This window comes from Nicotiana tomentosiformis, chromosome 5, assembly GCF_000390325.3.
Source record: "Nicotiana tomentosiformis chromosome 5, ASM39032v3, whole genome shotgun sequence".
In the NCBI taxonomy this organism is placed as follows: Eukaryota; Viridiplantae; Streptophyta; class Magnoliopsida; order Solanales; family Solanaceae; genus Nicotiana; species Nicotiana tomentosiformis.
In genome coordinates, this window is record NC_090816.1 from 93,878,176 (window position 1) to 93,893,455 (window position 15,280).

The window sequence follows — 15,280 nt, forward strand, 5'->3', positions numbered from 1 at the left end:
TGTTTCGGCACGTTCGGAGAAACATAAGTTGATTCTATTGGTTTTGGGTTGTGATTAATAGTTTTACTGTTGTTTTCCGCATTCCGAGGGTGCGAGCAAGTCCGTTTTATGATTTCAAACTTGTTGGTATGTTTGGACAGGATCTCGGAGGGCCCGGACACCATTTGGACGATGCGCGGAGGTCGTTTAGCCTTAGGTGAATGGCTGAAGCACCCAGCTTCTAGTGTAATCGCACCTGCGGAGGGCCAGTCGCAGGTGCGAGCTCACAAAAGCGAGCCAGTAGCCGCAGAAGCGGCCCAGCATGAGCAACCCAGAAATCGTAGATGCGGGACTTGGCGCGCACCTGCGACCGCGCAGGTGCGATGGAAGCAACCATAGAAGCGGCCAAAGACGTAGGTGCGACACTTGCATCGCATAAGCGGTCCCGCAAAAGCGGGCCAGTGGTCCGCAGATGCATATGTAGGCCAAGTGGGGAAGGGCCGCATCTGCGATGATATTTCCGCAGAAGCGGCTACCCCTCCGCAAAAGCGAAAATCGCTGAAGGTAGAGTGGTCCATTTAATGCGGGACTTAGGTTATTTTGGCTCATTTTCTTTCATCTCTTGGGCGATTTTGGAGCTCTTGGAAGGGGGTTTCACCTAGCACTTTGAGGTAAGTAACTTCTATACAATATGAGTTTAAAACATAGATTATGGGTAGATTTTAACATGTAAAATTTTGAAATTATGGGTTTAGATAAATAACCCTAGGTTTTGATAAAAATGGGATTTACCCAAGAAAATAATTATGGATTGAGTGAAAATTATATATTTGAGTTCGTGAGATGGGTAACAACTTTCTTCAAAAAATTTCGGAATCCGGACATGTGGACCTGGATGGTGAATTTTAGGAATCCTTTAATTGGGGTTGGGTAATCACTCTAATAGTTAGAAGATGGACTTTTGAACATGTATTTATTAATTTATACAACCTTTGAATAGTTTCGGATTGTTCGGTACCGAGTTGAGACTTTAGAGTAAATTTGAGACCGGAAAGCGAGCTTTGAGATAAGGTAAGTCTCTTGCCTAACCTTATAAGAGGAAATTTACCCCATATGTGAATTAAATTAATATTTGCTTCTAATTGTGGGGGCTACATACGCACGAGGTGAGGAGAGTCTGTGCGTAACTACTAATTATGCTTATGTCCGGGTAGTTTAGGACCCAAATCATGAAATACTTATCATGTTTGCACTCTACTTGTTAATTAAATTGCCTAAATTATATTGGAACTTGATAAAAGAATTGCAAAAGCCCGAATTTCACTTACTTGAGTTTTGGCGGGTTACTTGACCGCTAATATAAATTGTGCTTCTTTGTGTATTAGCCTCATAATAACTTTTAAATCGGATGTTCATAAAGTATCCTCTCTTCTAGTGGAGCGGGCCGAACGCCTCAGCAGTAAAATAGATGCATCTATGGTTCGTATCGCACGACCCTCGGCAGTGTACACATTATTCTGGATTAGGCCGTACGACCTCGGCATAAATCGTGCTTAATAACACTCAAAGTCTAACTATACTTGATATTATTTTATGGCTTGTGAGGTTTGATTATTAATGACTGGAAATTGACTTGGAAATTACTAAATGTGAAAGAATTATTCATTCCTGCTTGTCATTGAGTTGTTATTATTATTTACATAACTCATGCTTATTTAGAATCTCTTTATTATTATGGTTAGCCCATAGTAAATGTCGATGTCGACTCCTCGTCACTACTTCTTCGAGGTAAGATTAGATACTTATTGGGTATATGGTTTTTATGTACTCACGCTACACTTCTGCACTAACCGTGCAGGATATGAGGCAGGTGCATCTGACAGTCCTACCGGCGCGCATCTCAGATATCTCGAGGCCAAGTGGTGAGCTGCTTCCTGAGCCGTCCTGCAGCCCCTAGAGCCTCTCTTTTGTATTTTTATTCTGTCTACTTTATTTCGGACAGTAGTTAGAGTTTTGTATATTCTACTAGTTGCTCATATACTTGTGACACCACGTCCTGGCACACACACTAGTATATAGTTTTGGAGCACTTATATTACTATATTTCCCCTGAGTAGTCTTTTCATTTATTGAATTTTTCACTCCTTAATTTCTTATTAAACAGAATTTAATTACTTGAAAATTTATTAAAAGAGAATTGACATGGTTTAATTCATTGTTGGTTTGCCTAGGGTGACGTTGGGCGCCATCACGGCCCATAGTAGAATTTGGGTCGTGACACCTTGACATTTTTTGTTACTCCGATTGGCAAGTGAAATATTTATAGGATTTTGTACATGTATGTACATATATATTTAACGTTTCGATGGAAACTTGTGGGTGGCTTGCCACCCCTTCGAACCTTAGTAGATCCGCCCTTGTTGAGGGATAGAGTGATACAAATTTTGAATTACTGGATCAACTGAAATTAAATCCCACAAGTGGATATGTTTTTACCGTGGCAGAAATGCTCTGGACCCTCTAATCTTGGCAACTTTTGTTTAGTTTCTCCTTAAATTTTATGTGGTCTTTAATACCTCCCTCCCTCCCCTCCCCCCCCCCAACTTGAAAATTTGATAGTCTTGACCCCCTTAGATGCTGATGTGGCAAAGATTTAAGAGCGTGGGAGGGGGAAAAAAAAAAGCAGCTTTCAAATGGGGTATTTTTCAAATATTAATTGCCACATAATCAAATATAATGATTTATTTTATTCCAATTGTATTTCTCGTTGTTTCTTCTAAATATACATTGCATATTTTATCCCAATTGTATTTTTTTAGATATAATGAATATATGTTTCAACTATGTATTTCTTATCTTTTTTGTTCGGTCCAAATCTATAAAAGTTAGTTGAAACTCCATTTATTTTAACTAGGTAAAAAGATGTGGCCAAAGTAATGAAGTTCAAATGCTGTATTTTCTACAAAAAAGAATATTGTATATTTTTATTTTTATTTTTATTTTTATACAATGACTATTAATTTAAACTATGCATTTTTCTTTTTTTGAGTCAAATTCGTAAATATTTGGTCGGAATTTTACTATTTTTAACTAAAATATTTAATAAGGAGTTCCAACAAAGTATTTTTTTTTATTTTTTAGGTGCAATGATAATATGTTCTAACTGTATATTTCTTTTTTTAACAAATATGTAAAATTAACTTGATTAAAATATTATTATCTTCTGTCAAAAAAATTATAATCAAAATAACGTTGTTTCAAGATAGTTGGTGGACATAAAAATATAAAAATATATATTCTATTATAAAAAATGCCACATGGACAAAAATAATCCATGTGACAGCGTGTGTGTCACACTCCCATGGATTGTCAGCGTCCACGGGGAGTCGAGGCTATAAAATTACCAAGTTCAGGGGGGAGGGTGGGTATTAAAGACCTCGTAAAGTTTAAGTGGGAACTAAATAAAAATTACTAAGTTTAGGGGAATCCCCAACTATTCTGCCTTTTTATCGTTGGTGGACGAGTAATGTCTTGGAAGTCGTCCAAGCAGATATGCATCGCCCGCTCTACAATAGAGTCTGAGTTCATATCTTTAGACAAAGCTAGTGAAGAAGCTGAATAGCTCCGAAATTTCTTAGAAGACATTTCATTTTTGCCCAAATAGTTGGCACCTATATGCATACATTGCGAGAGTCAAGTGGCAATAAGAAGGGCTGAAATCGTTAGATAACTACTCTCTAGTGAAATTATTACAACTCACAATGTAAAGTCAAAAGATAATTTATCGCATCCACTTACAAAAGGCATAAGAGGTTGTTGAGATATTATCAAGAGGAATGAGACTACGGACGAGGAGAAGTCATCGTGGCGATGACTCTACCTAGAAGACTGGAGATTACAACAAGATCTAAACTCAATCTGATTTAGAAAAAAAAATTATGATTGACGGTTCAATTTTGTCAAATAAGATTTTGCTTCATTCTTGTGATGAGACAATGTTCAGTGATGATGATAAGGCATAAGGTTGTTTTAATAATTTTTAAGTTTGATATGAGATTATCAAATAGTGTATCTACGAGATTACACGTTTAGGAATGACCTATATAATTGAAAAGTGTTAGCCGATTCAAGGAGAATTTTATAATGTCATTTCTCTACGCACTTATGAAACTAGGCAGTGTTCATGGCTTAAACGAATACAACAATGAGAACGTGTTACTTATGTTTTCTAGGTATACATCAAAGCTCGATAGTTCAAAGATATTAAATCTACGACTGACCGAGTATATTCGATATATTCACTAGGAAAAGTTCAAAGGAAAACTTACTTATCTAGATGCAATTAGTCTTTACTTGCAAATCACATATTTTTTCACGCATGTTTCCATCATATAGTCATTCCCCATTCATACGGGAGATTATTAGATTTTAAAGTGTGGATAGAAAAGTCACATTTTGGATGGTACCTCTTCTCACTCTTTCATTGCCTGTAAATTCAAAAGCTTGGCCTCAATTTTAAATTACTAAACACACTAGAGAGTAGAGAAGCAGCATAAATCAACAAAGAAAACGAAAACGCAGGCGTGAACCACTTGAATAAACTAAAAACAGTGTCTTTCCTGCTTTTCTTGTTTTAAAAAATTATCATCTGAGGACGGGACGCTAGATACAAGCTTTCATCATTACTGTCCAACTGCCAAATGGCTTTCTAATTTACATAATCAGAGAAAAAGAAAAGCAAAGAAAGGAAGAAGAACCTAAAAGAATTCCTAAGAGAAAACTAAAAGCAAAGTCAAGAAGTGGGAGCTAAATTGTTTTTCTTTTTCTTCTCTGGGCATTCAACCTATTCTCTTATCTTCTTGCTTCGCTTCTGTAAGACATGAAGAAAGATTTATATACTGGCAGTGGAATGCAACCATCTGCTGCAAATGGTATGATAAACAGGCATCATCTGTTTGGAGCAAAAGAAAGAGCCAACTCCACATCATGGAAATTGCATCTATCCTAATCCGGCACTTTGCTGAAAAGGGCTAAAACCATGTAGTTGTCTAATTCCAATATTTGAAGTTTATCATCCACTGCAACAATCACAAATCCCTTCTTGGTCTCGGAGTCGACGCGCCTGAGTGAGGCCTTTGGACTGGTTGAGTTCCAGGGTCATAATTTTGGGAAGCAAGATAGTTTAGGGCTGTAACTACGTCGGCTATGAGAGGGCGCATGTTGGGCTGCTCCTGGACACACATTGCGGCTACTGCAAGAGCTTGATACAAGCCTCTAACTGGATACTGACCTTGAAGCATTGGATCAGCCATTTGTGAGAACTTTCTACGGTCTTTGAACAATGGTCGAGCCTGCAAATATTGAAATGTAGCTCCGAGTATAAATTTCTTACCCATAAGTAGCCATTGACCAACTAAGAGTTTCGAACAAAAAGGCTCTTAACAACGCATCTGTAACAAAACTCTTCCACGCAATTGAGCAGCATATTATATGACATGATTTAGAGCTAAATAATTAGCAACGCAATGACACTTCTAGAGCTATCTCTTCTAAAAGCTTTCTAACAATCTCGAGAGAAGCAAGAACTGGATGAAACTAAATGTACTTTAGGTTGGTATGCATGGGATTTCGAAAAGCAAATAACTGGATAGGGCACCTTTACAACTAATTCATTATAGAAATGTAGATGACTTAATACTAAATGACACTGAGACTGCACAAAATTGCAGCGATGAGGTTCCGACTAGTAAGAAGATTGGTGTGTTTCCTAGGGAATTGTATCTTTTGTAGGTTCTCTAATACTTTGTATTACTAGTATGCAGGAGTAGTTCCCAACATTAAATAAATGATTATTTACCTTATCATAAAATAAAATAATAAGATATGCAAACATGCTGTAATGACTTAAAGACAAGCTGCCCCGTCATTGCATATGGAAACATGCTGTAATGACTTAAAGACAGCCTAGAGGTTCAAAATAATGGAGAACAGCAAGAAATGCCCAGAAACCAAAAGACGACACGGTATATTCAAGTCCAGGTGAAGCATTTGAGTGATTGATTCTCGAAAGCAGGCAAAAAAGATATTTCTGAAACCTTAGGGCATACTGAAAATCACAACAGGTAAGGTAGTTCAACTTAATAAGATATATCAACTAGTTGAAGATTTATGAAAAGACACAAATTCCGCAGCTTAACTTTAATAGCAAATTTTTTTTATCTTACCCATGCAACCAGATTCTGCTCCCCAGCAGCTCTTGACGTGTCAATTGCCCTTCTACCAGTAATAATTTCTAGAAGAACAACTCCAAAACTGTAAACATCAGATTTAAGTGTAAGCTGCCCCGTCATTGCATATTCTGGTGCACAATAACCATAGGTTCCCATGACTCTTGTGGAAACATGGGTTTTGTCGCCTACAGGACCCAGCTTAGCCAACCCAAAATCAGATAGCTTCGGGTTATAATCTTCATCAAGCAAAATATTGGAGCATTTTAAATCCCTGTATATAACAGGTGGATTCGCTTTATCATGCAAGTACTCTAGCCCCTTGGCAGCACCGGCCGCAATTTTCATTCTTGTATTCCAGTCTAGTCGTCTTTTTTCGGGTGAAAGCTCTGGATCATTTAAGCAAATACATGACATATTAAATGCCAAAGAAAAGATAACTCAGATATAATGACACATCATTTTTTTAATTAAACAGGCTTAATTAAGGGAAAGACAAACTTCATAAGATTAACGAGAAAAGCCTACCCAACTAAGATACTGTATGCCACAATTGAAATCGCAAGTCATATTTTCCATTGGCTTCAAGTTTCTTTACCTTAACAAGCATCTGGAAATGCTTGGGAACACAAACAACTAGCTTCAAGTCCTGGCAGATATCAATTTGTATAAAAAAGGAAACTATGTAATAATATCTCCTTTTGGTTCCGCAAGATTTGATATCAATCCCTTGGATCACTAAGGACTTGACAAACTAACTAGAACTGTCGTCAAATAAATTCCAGATGAAAATGTCATTATCACCTTCTTTGGGTGAATAATGACTTAAGGTGGAAGTCACGCAATTGCCATTTGCATCTTAAGAATGCATTTTTTTTTTTGGAGATCCAGAATACGCAACCATTAAACATACCATGTAGATGGTCTTCCAGTGATCCTAACGGCATGTACTCGTAAACTAGAAGTCTCTGATCTCCATCAGCACAATATCCAATCAAGTTGACAAGGTGTGGATGGTGAAGTAGGCTTAACATCAGGACCTCAACAAGGAATTCCCTGTTTCCTTGCAATCCATTTTGGTCAAGTTGCTTGATGGCCACGATCTACAAAAGAAAGCACTTTCAGGTCTCACAAACAATGTAAACAGTACATGAAAAAATCAATTGATTATACTGATCAATGGAAACAGAAGTATTCTACGACCAAGCACGGTATGGAGAGATCGAAGGGAATGACCCTGTGACACATGGAACGTATTAGGTGGATGAGCCTTGTTTTTCTTGAGGCTAGTAAGCTCTAGTATCTTTTCCCACTGATAGTACAGAAGTATAGACAAAAGCTAGTTATGCACAGAGGAAAAATCAATTCAAAGGAGGCAAAACTAAAATGTTGTAATCTAGAAGCACCCTAGTTATGTACAGAGGAAAATCAATTCAAAGGAGGCAAAACTAAAATGTTATATTCTAGTCGTGCTTCTAAAACTTATGCTGTTGATGTAATAATTCTTGCTACAGCCTCACAAGAGAGAGAGTTGCAGAAATATTCTTTTTTTTAAATGAGAAGAGGATTAGAGGCAGGAGGATAGCATGAAAAAAAAGTGCAGGTAACGAAGATGTTCAATTAAACACTATCAGCCGAAGGACAGGAGACGAGGTATCGTGGCACAACATTCTAAGGGTGTAAACCTCAGAGGCAAAATATAAGAGGCAAATCATAAAGGCTTTTCTTCCTCAAAGTCATCGGGAATGGACTTTTGGTGTGAACAGGAATTAGGTGTTGCAAGGACTTTTGGTGCGAACAGGAAGCTCTTCAGCAGTATATCCATTCCCACCCCCATAAAGAAATTATGCTCTATTGAAAACTGGAATCCAATAACAGAACTTTTGAATTGTTGAACTTGGTCAAGATTTTAGAGGGTGAGGGCTGGTGAAGCTAGTGCAGACGGCAGATAAGAAAGAAGCAGATTGGACTGTTTCATCTCACTAGACTTAACCCTGGAAGCAATTTAGGGGGCTTACAACAGCAGTGTTTGTTAGCATAAAGCTAGTAGGATGAACTAGCTGCTGCTTATTTCTTCTTTAAAATTGCTGCTATTTAATGAAAAAAAATGGCCTACACTGAAATAACTTCTCCTTAAGCTGCTTCTTATAACAAGCAGATGATAACAAGAGATTGGCACGACCTTGAGGTGGAAGTGCATTATGATCATTTAAAATCTTCTATTTGTGCCGAGTTTTGATGAGGGTGCCGATTCCCTTTGTGTCAGTTTTATTAGTCTACCTATAAATGAGAAAAATTAAAAGGTTCTAGCTCTAAATCAAGAACCTGAAACTAGATTAGTTCTCTTCCATTAGTCGGAGTGAGTGGTTTCACAATAGTTGAGCTAAACCGAAGTTGGAGTCACATTTTAAAGACGAACCTTGCATCATCACTTCAAATTAAAGATAGAATATCAAAATCTACCGTACGTGCAGTGAAATCCATGCTGCTGCTTAGAAAGTCAAAACTCTTCCACTATTTTTAAAGGCTTTGCACTTTCCTCTCCAAAAGGAAGGAAGCAAGAAATAGTATAGCATGAGATTGGAGAGTTCCAACTCAAAATTAACTAATAAGAACAAAATATGTTTGAACACATTGATTACAAAAGGCAGGTCACACTCGTAATTCCATTTTAAGAGTTAATTTATGAGCTAAACCAACCTGATTGGTTCTCTCTAACCGCCCTTTATATACTCTACCAAAGCCTCCTTCTCCCAAGAGATAATCTGCCCTGAAATTTTTGGTTGCAGCAGCTAATTCACGAAATGTAAATGTATGTGCTGCGATATGTCCAGATCCACCATTTTTGGAGCTATCCTTCAGTTTTTCTGAAACAAGAAAAGTGAAAATTGTTAATGTTTCTGAGAAGTGAATGTCCGGAAGGCTAATGTTACTTCCAAGCAGCGTCTCATTGCTGAAAGGAAGAGAATTCTGCCTTCACTAACCATTTAGGAGACCGAAAACAAAACAAAACAAACAGAGGTGGGGTGCTTTCTGATCATACATAAAAGCGAAATGCCTATCAGCAGTAATAGTACGTTGTGCTTACTAGATTTATAGTGTCCATAAACATTGCCAGACAAGCAACAAAAACTTAGTACTCCCTCCGTCCCAATTTGTGGCACTGTTTGAATTTCTAGAGTCAAATGGGCTTTTCTTTGACCAGAATTTTTCATGTGCTTTTTTAATATTTTGAATTGTTAATTATTGTGACTCATAGTACTTGTTACATCGTTTTCAAATATGTAATTTATTTCCAAAAACTTAAAGATTCTATGTCCAAATAATTCACGGTCAAAATTAAGAAGTTAGATACTCGAAATCCGAACAGTGCCACATAAATTGGGACAGAGGAAGTGATAAATATAACAGATGCATTGATACTACATTTTTTTTACAATTTGACAATCTGATAAGACAATTGAAAAGTCCCAATGTTAACAGCATTCGGTGGCAAAAGAAAAATGATTCATTTGCAGTGAAACATTCTAGTAGAACTTAATTGGCCCTAGTCTCGAGGTGTTATCAATTCACCTCGACACAATAGCTCCAAACAACTTCAACCCCTTTTGAAGAGTGAACTCTTGTGCTCAAAACTTAAAAGCAGCTTGAGCAACATCACTCGAGGATTACAAGTCAGCATTCCGAGAAGGCCACCTTCGTCTGACCAAATTAACTGGACAAGCAGCCAAAACTAGAGAAACACGTTGCATTTAACCAAAAAGACCATTAAGACTTCATTTTTATACAATATCTCAATGTTTCCCTAAATATTTCCTTCAATAGCATTGGCTCGATTCCAGTATAAGTTGAAACCACAGAAGGCATGCACTGCAACAAAAAGCTCCTATTGTGAAAGTTTCGCCGCTTTGTACTATAATCTTGACTCAAAGTCTCGAATTACCTAATACCTATATTAAGTTTAGTACTCCATCTGCCCCATTTTATGTGCACGCTTTCCTTTTAGCCTGTTCCCAAAAAAAGACACTTTTTTATATTTAGAAACAATATAAATTTAAACTTTCTAATTTATATTTCCATCTTATGTGTGCAACTTATTTTAGACCACAAGTTTCGAAAGCCTTTATTTCTTTAGTAACCAGTATGTTACATAAATTATTTCGAGGGGATAGGGTAAAACTCGAAAATGACAACCTCAACAAAGGGAACGACCAAAAAGAAACACATAATAGAATGGAACAAGGCATCTCATAAACTATACTACAAACAAAAATCAGCAAAATAGGACCATTTCCAAGCAAAATTAGTACCAAAAACCAAAAGCAGATTATGCCTCCTGAAAAGCTGATTAAGGTAGCTATGCAAGTGGGTATTTTGCGATGTGCCAAAAGGTGAAAATTCCAAAGAATCAACAAAAGAAATCACCAGAAAAAAAGGGGGGGAACTTTTAAATACTAAGATAGAAGATGGTAATTAAAAAGAAATAAAAAAAAAGATTATAACTTTGGATACTGATAATGAAATGCCTTCATAGTTTACAATTGTACTAAAGAATTTAACAGTACCTAATGAGGATGGGATCTGATCAGCAGACTTGCTAATTTCTTGCTTCTTTTCTAATTTCTTGTTTGAACAAAGGAAGCATCCCATTTCTTCTTCTTCTTCTGCCTATATATTTTTTTCTCAGAGAAACAGAAGGGAGAGACAACCCTTTGAGAAAAGGGAAAGCAAGAAAGGGCCGACCAAACAGGATTTCTGACAGTGTAGAGAGAGTGAGAGAGATTAAATTCGGACAAATGTCTCGGGTATAAACCTTTTTGTTTGTGAATCATTTTGCTTAACTGCCCTTTGTTTCTTTGTTTTTATTAAATAGATCCAATATTCTCTATTAAGTGAAATAAAGCTAATATTTCATTATTTCTAATAATGAAGTTCATTATTTGCAAATGTTTGTTAGGCTACCATTATTTTGCAAATAATGAACTACTTTATTTGAAATATTGATAAAATGTTGAAAAGCTTGTTTGAGGAGTGTTTCAAGTGAAGTGATGAGGCCTACTATGTTGTATGGAGCCGAGTGATGGTCAGTCAAGAAGATGAAAGTAGCAGAGATCAGAATGTGGCATACCAGGAAAGACTAGATTAGGAATAAAGTTATTAGGTACAAGGTGGGTGTGGCCCCCGTGAAAGACAAGTTGCGGGAATCGAGGTTGAGATGGTTAGGAGAGACACCGATGTCCCTGTGAGGGGGATGCGAGAGGTTGACCATAGCAGGGCAGAAGAGAAATAGAGGAAGACCTAGGAAGTACTGGGGAAAGATGATTAGGCAGGACATGGCACTATTTCAACTTATCGATGACATGACCCTCGATAGTGAGGTGTGGAGGTCGAGGATTAGGGTTGTGGGTTGATAGGTAGTCGAGAGTCTCTTCTAGTCGTACTGGTGGTAGTAGTACTAGTCTTGTATTCTCTTATTCCGAGTTCTTTGTTGTTAGACGATGTGGCATTATTGCCGGTAGTTTTCACACGTCTCTTGTAGCTTCGTATTCCTAGTTCCTTTGCTATAACATGGCATGCTATTTATTTATGTTATCTTATTTCCTTGCCATTGTTACTGTTTATTTATTGTGTCTTTTTCACTGTTCTTGAGCCGAGGGTTTATCGGAAACAATCTGTCTTCCTTCATAAGATAGGGGTAAAATCTGCGTACATGTTATCCTCTCCAGACCCACTATGTGGGATTGCATTGGATTTATTATTGTTGTTATTGTTTCAAGTGAAGTAATGATTTTACTCATAAGTAACTAACTTCTATCTAAATGAAATTCATCTTCAATCGCAATTGAACTTCCAAATATTATTTTTTAACATTACTTTAAATATTTTCTTATATCCATCAATTATATTGTCTAAAACCTGCCAACTTTTTGAGGAGAAAAAAGTTAAAGTGTTAGACAAAATTGCAACTCTTACGTTTGTTGTATTTATGATTCATATTGTAAATTTTATAATTTAAATCTCTAAATTTATTGAAAATTATAATGAAAGTGTGGTTTTACGAATATTATTGGAATTTTAAATTGTGTCATTATTAATGCAATTGAGTGACGAGAATTCGGTCTTCACAAACTTGTGAAACTTTTCCTTAAGCTACTCCAACTACTGTTTACTATAGTCACCCGGATCGTGCTGACTCTGTTAGCAAACATTAATTAAATCATCTCCCGATTTGTCAATCTATTAAGTTGAGACAGCTCTGCATATAGTATTTTAGACTAATACTTCATTATCGCCTGATCCTTGCTATTTTAAAATGCACAGGTCCAATAAAAAGTTATAGTTGTTAAATATGAATGTTATATCAAGCAAAATAATATAATTGATGAAATAATTCTTAACTTATAAGTATAATTGTGTATCCTATTTGTAACAGAATCAAATTCGACACATACATGCATAATAAGATAAAACAATTTAGATGTACACTCAAAAATCTAGTAAGATAAGAAATAATTTTATATGAGTGAAAAATCTTTTAAAACAGGCCATAAATTTATAGTCGAATAAAAAGGAGAATAATTGTTTAACTCTATTCAAAGATCAAAAATAGCATATTGACTAAACAAATACTATAACACTTTTTATAATTTTGTATTGTTTGTAACAAAATCAAATTTGATGCATACATGCATAATGCGATAAAATAATTTAAATGTATACTCAAACATTTAGTAAGACAAGAAATAATGTTATATGAGTGAAAACTTTTAAATCGGTGATAAATCTATAGTTGTATAAAAAGAAAATAATTATTTAAGTCTATTCAAAGACCAAATAACATAATGACTAAACAAATACTATAACACCTTTTTTTTTTAAAATTATATAATAGCAAAAGCAAAACATGATGATCCAAAAGATAAATTTAATACTTTACACAAAATAGATAAAACAATTTATAACTTGAGTCATGTTTTTCAAGAAAAAATGCTATTTAGAAGGAAAAACACATGTTATCATCAGACCAAAGACATATTGAAATGAGCTAGACAAAAGTTATCATAAATTCATAATTTTGTTATTGAAATGGTTGGCTACGATATTAAACAACAAGTAACTTGAGAAAAGGGCGTAAAGGTTAAAAAAACATGAGAACTTGGGAGTGCATAGTTCAAAATAGTTCAATGAATTAAAAGAATAGTTATAAGCTAAAAGTTACAGGGTAGAAATCGTAAATATGTAAAAGATGAGTACTACAATCCATTTAATTCCTCTTGTCGTCCTTTAATATTTTTAAAAATTGGTCCGCGGAAATCACTCTGTCACTACCCCAAGTGACAAATTGATAATCGTGGAACCCTCTCCGTACTTTATTGTTGGGCACCTTAGACCATGTCAAAATGACAAATTTAACCTTGTAATTTCTTTTTCATTACTATTCACATTAAATAGGAGTAAGTTATGCATACAAACTATCCTCTCCTTTAGGCGCTAGATCGCGACTTGGGAAGAGTTTCTAAATAAGTATTCAATTACTCCAACTTATATTCTTCTAAAAACTATTCACATTTATTATCTTCTAAACTTTACTCTTTGTCAACAATTTATCTTACACCCTCTGTCATAAATTTTCTTTAGACCGTTGCAGATGATGGTAGTATACTAAAAAAAAATCAATTATATTGCATTATGCAAATTTTAAATGGGATTCACGTTGAACAGTAGGCATTTCAAATGTTATCTTAATTTTAGCGTCATAAACATTTATGAAAAATTAGTTTGGAAGTTAAAAGTATGATTCATCATTGGTAGTAATACTGCCAGGGAAACTATTATATGATTGCGGCTGTGTATATCCAAAATTTTACTATATACTTTTTCGACCAAAAAAAATAAAAATGCATACTTGACTAATTTCACTATTTGCTTGTCTTTAAAATGAGCCTAAGGGAAAAAATCAAAAGGTAACGTTTATCGTTTTCTATCTAGAATTTTCCTACTTGATCCCCCCCCCCCCCCCCACACACACACACAAGTACACCATGAACCTTTAGATAATCATAAAAGATAAGTACACGGAGGAGGATATAAACCATAGCCTCCAAAACATGATAGAGAATGATAGTACTCATTCTTGTGTACATCTGATCAATAAGATATTGCCTAGTTTTGGTGGTTACACACTTTACAGTATTTGTACATCGAGCTTCACAAAAAGATGCTATGAGCATAGTTGTAAAAACTATACAAACATCATCACTATCTAAGATTAGCATCGTTAATTACAAAATAGTTCTTCCTTGGTCTGAATCTGAAGTTTGAAATGCTCTGCTGATCAATTTCACAATCGCCTTCACATAATCTGGTAAAGAGCTCTCATTATCAAAGATAACTATTTCTCCCTTTTTCACCTATGTTTGCTAATTGATCTGCAACCATATTACCCTCTCTGAATGTATGGACAAAACAAAAATTACCATTACTTGCGAGAAGAACAATCTGGTCTATGATATATTGGATGTGCCAAAAAACCTTCATTTTGTTATTAATCATGTCTACTATCAATTGGGAATCAGCTTCAACTATTACATTGGAGTATCGACCAATATTGCATATTTTTATACCCTGAAGCATAGCTTTGGCCTCAGCCATGTTATTACTACAAGTGCCATAATAATCAGCAAATGCGAAAATGCAAGTACCTTGAATGTTTCTAAGTATTCCCCCTCCGCCGGAGTTTCCTGGATTCCCTTTACTACAACTATCCATGTTTAATTTTACACATCCATCTCAAGTTTATACCACCTTAACAATTGGATGGTAATGACATGTCTAGCTGTCTCCACTGTTGTGCATAGAGCATGCCAAGGATGAGGAAGAGTAACTTTGGGGAATTGAATATTTAAAAAGAAAGTCATATATTTAGACACTTACTGAATTATGAACCTTTCGGACATGTGAGTATTTTCAAATCTGGAAGCATACCTACTCTTCCAAATCTCATAACAGATAACTAATGGTAGGTATTGTAACAAAGCAGTATGGATTTTATTCTTTGTTTATGCTAGCCACCA

At 35.6% G+C, this 15,280-nt stretch overlaps 1 protein-coding gene across 1 annotated transcript; it reads right to left on the reverse strand.

The window, feature by feature from the left end:
* Positions 1-4,571: 4,571 nt before the first annotated feature.
* Positions 4,572-10,996, reverse strand: LOC104098955 (probable serine/threonine-protein kinase PBL7). The gene is made up of 5 exons (XM_009605811.4): positions 10,772-10,996; positions 8,907-9,073; positions 7,120-7,309; positions 6,204-6,595; positions 4,572-5,330 (listed from the first exon to the last, which is right to left on the reverse strand). The coding sequence occupies exons 1-5, from the start codon at positions 10,854-10,856 to the stop codon at positions 5,067-5,069; spliced, it is 1,098 nt and encodes a 365-aa protein (XP_009604106.1). The 5' UTR covers positions 10,857-10,996; the 3' UTR covers positions 4,572-5,066.
* Positions 10,997-15,280: the final 4,284 nt, after the last annotated feature.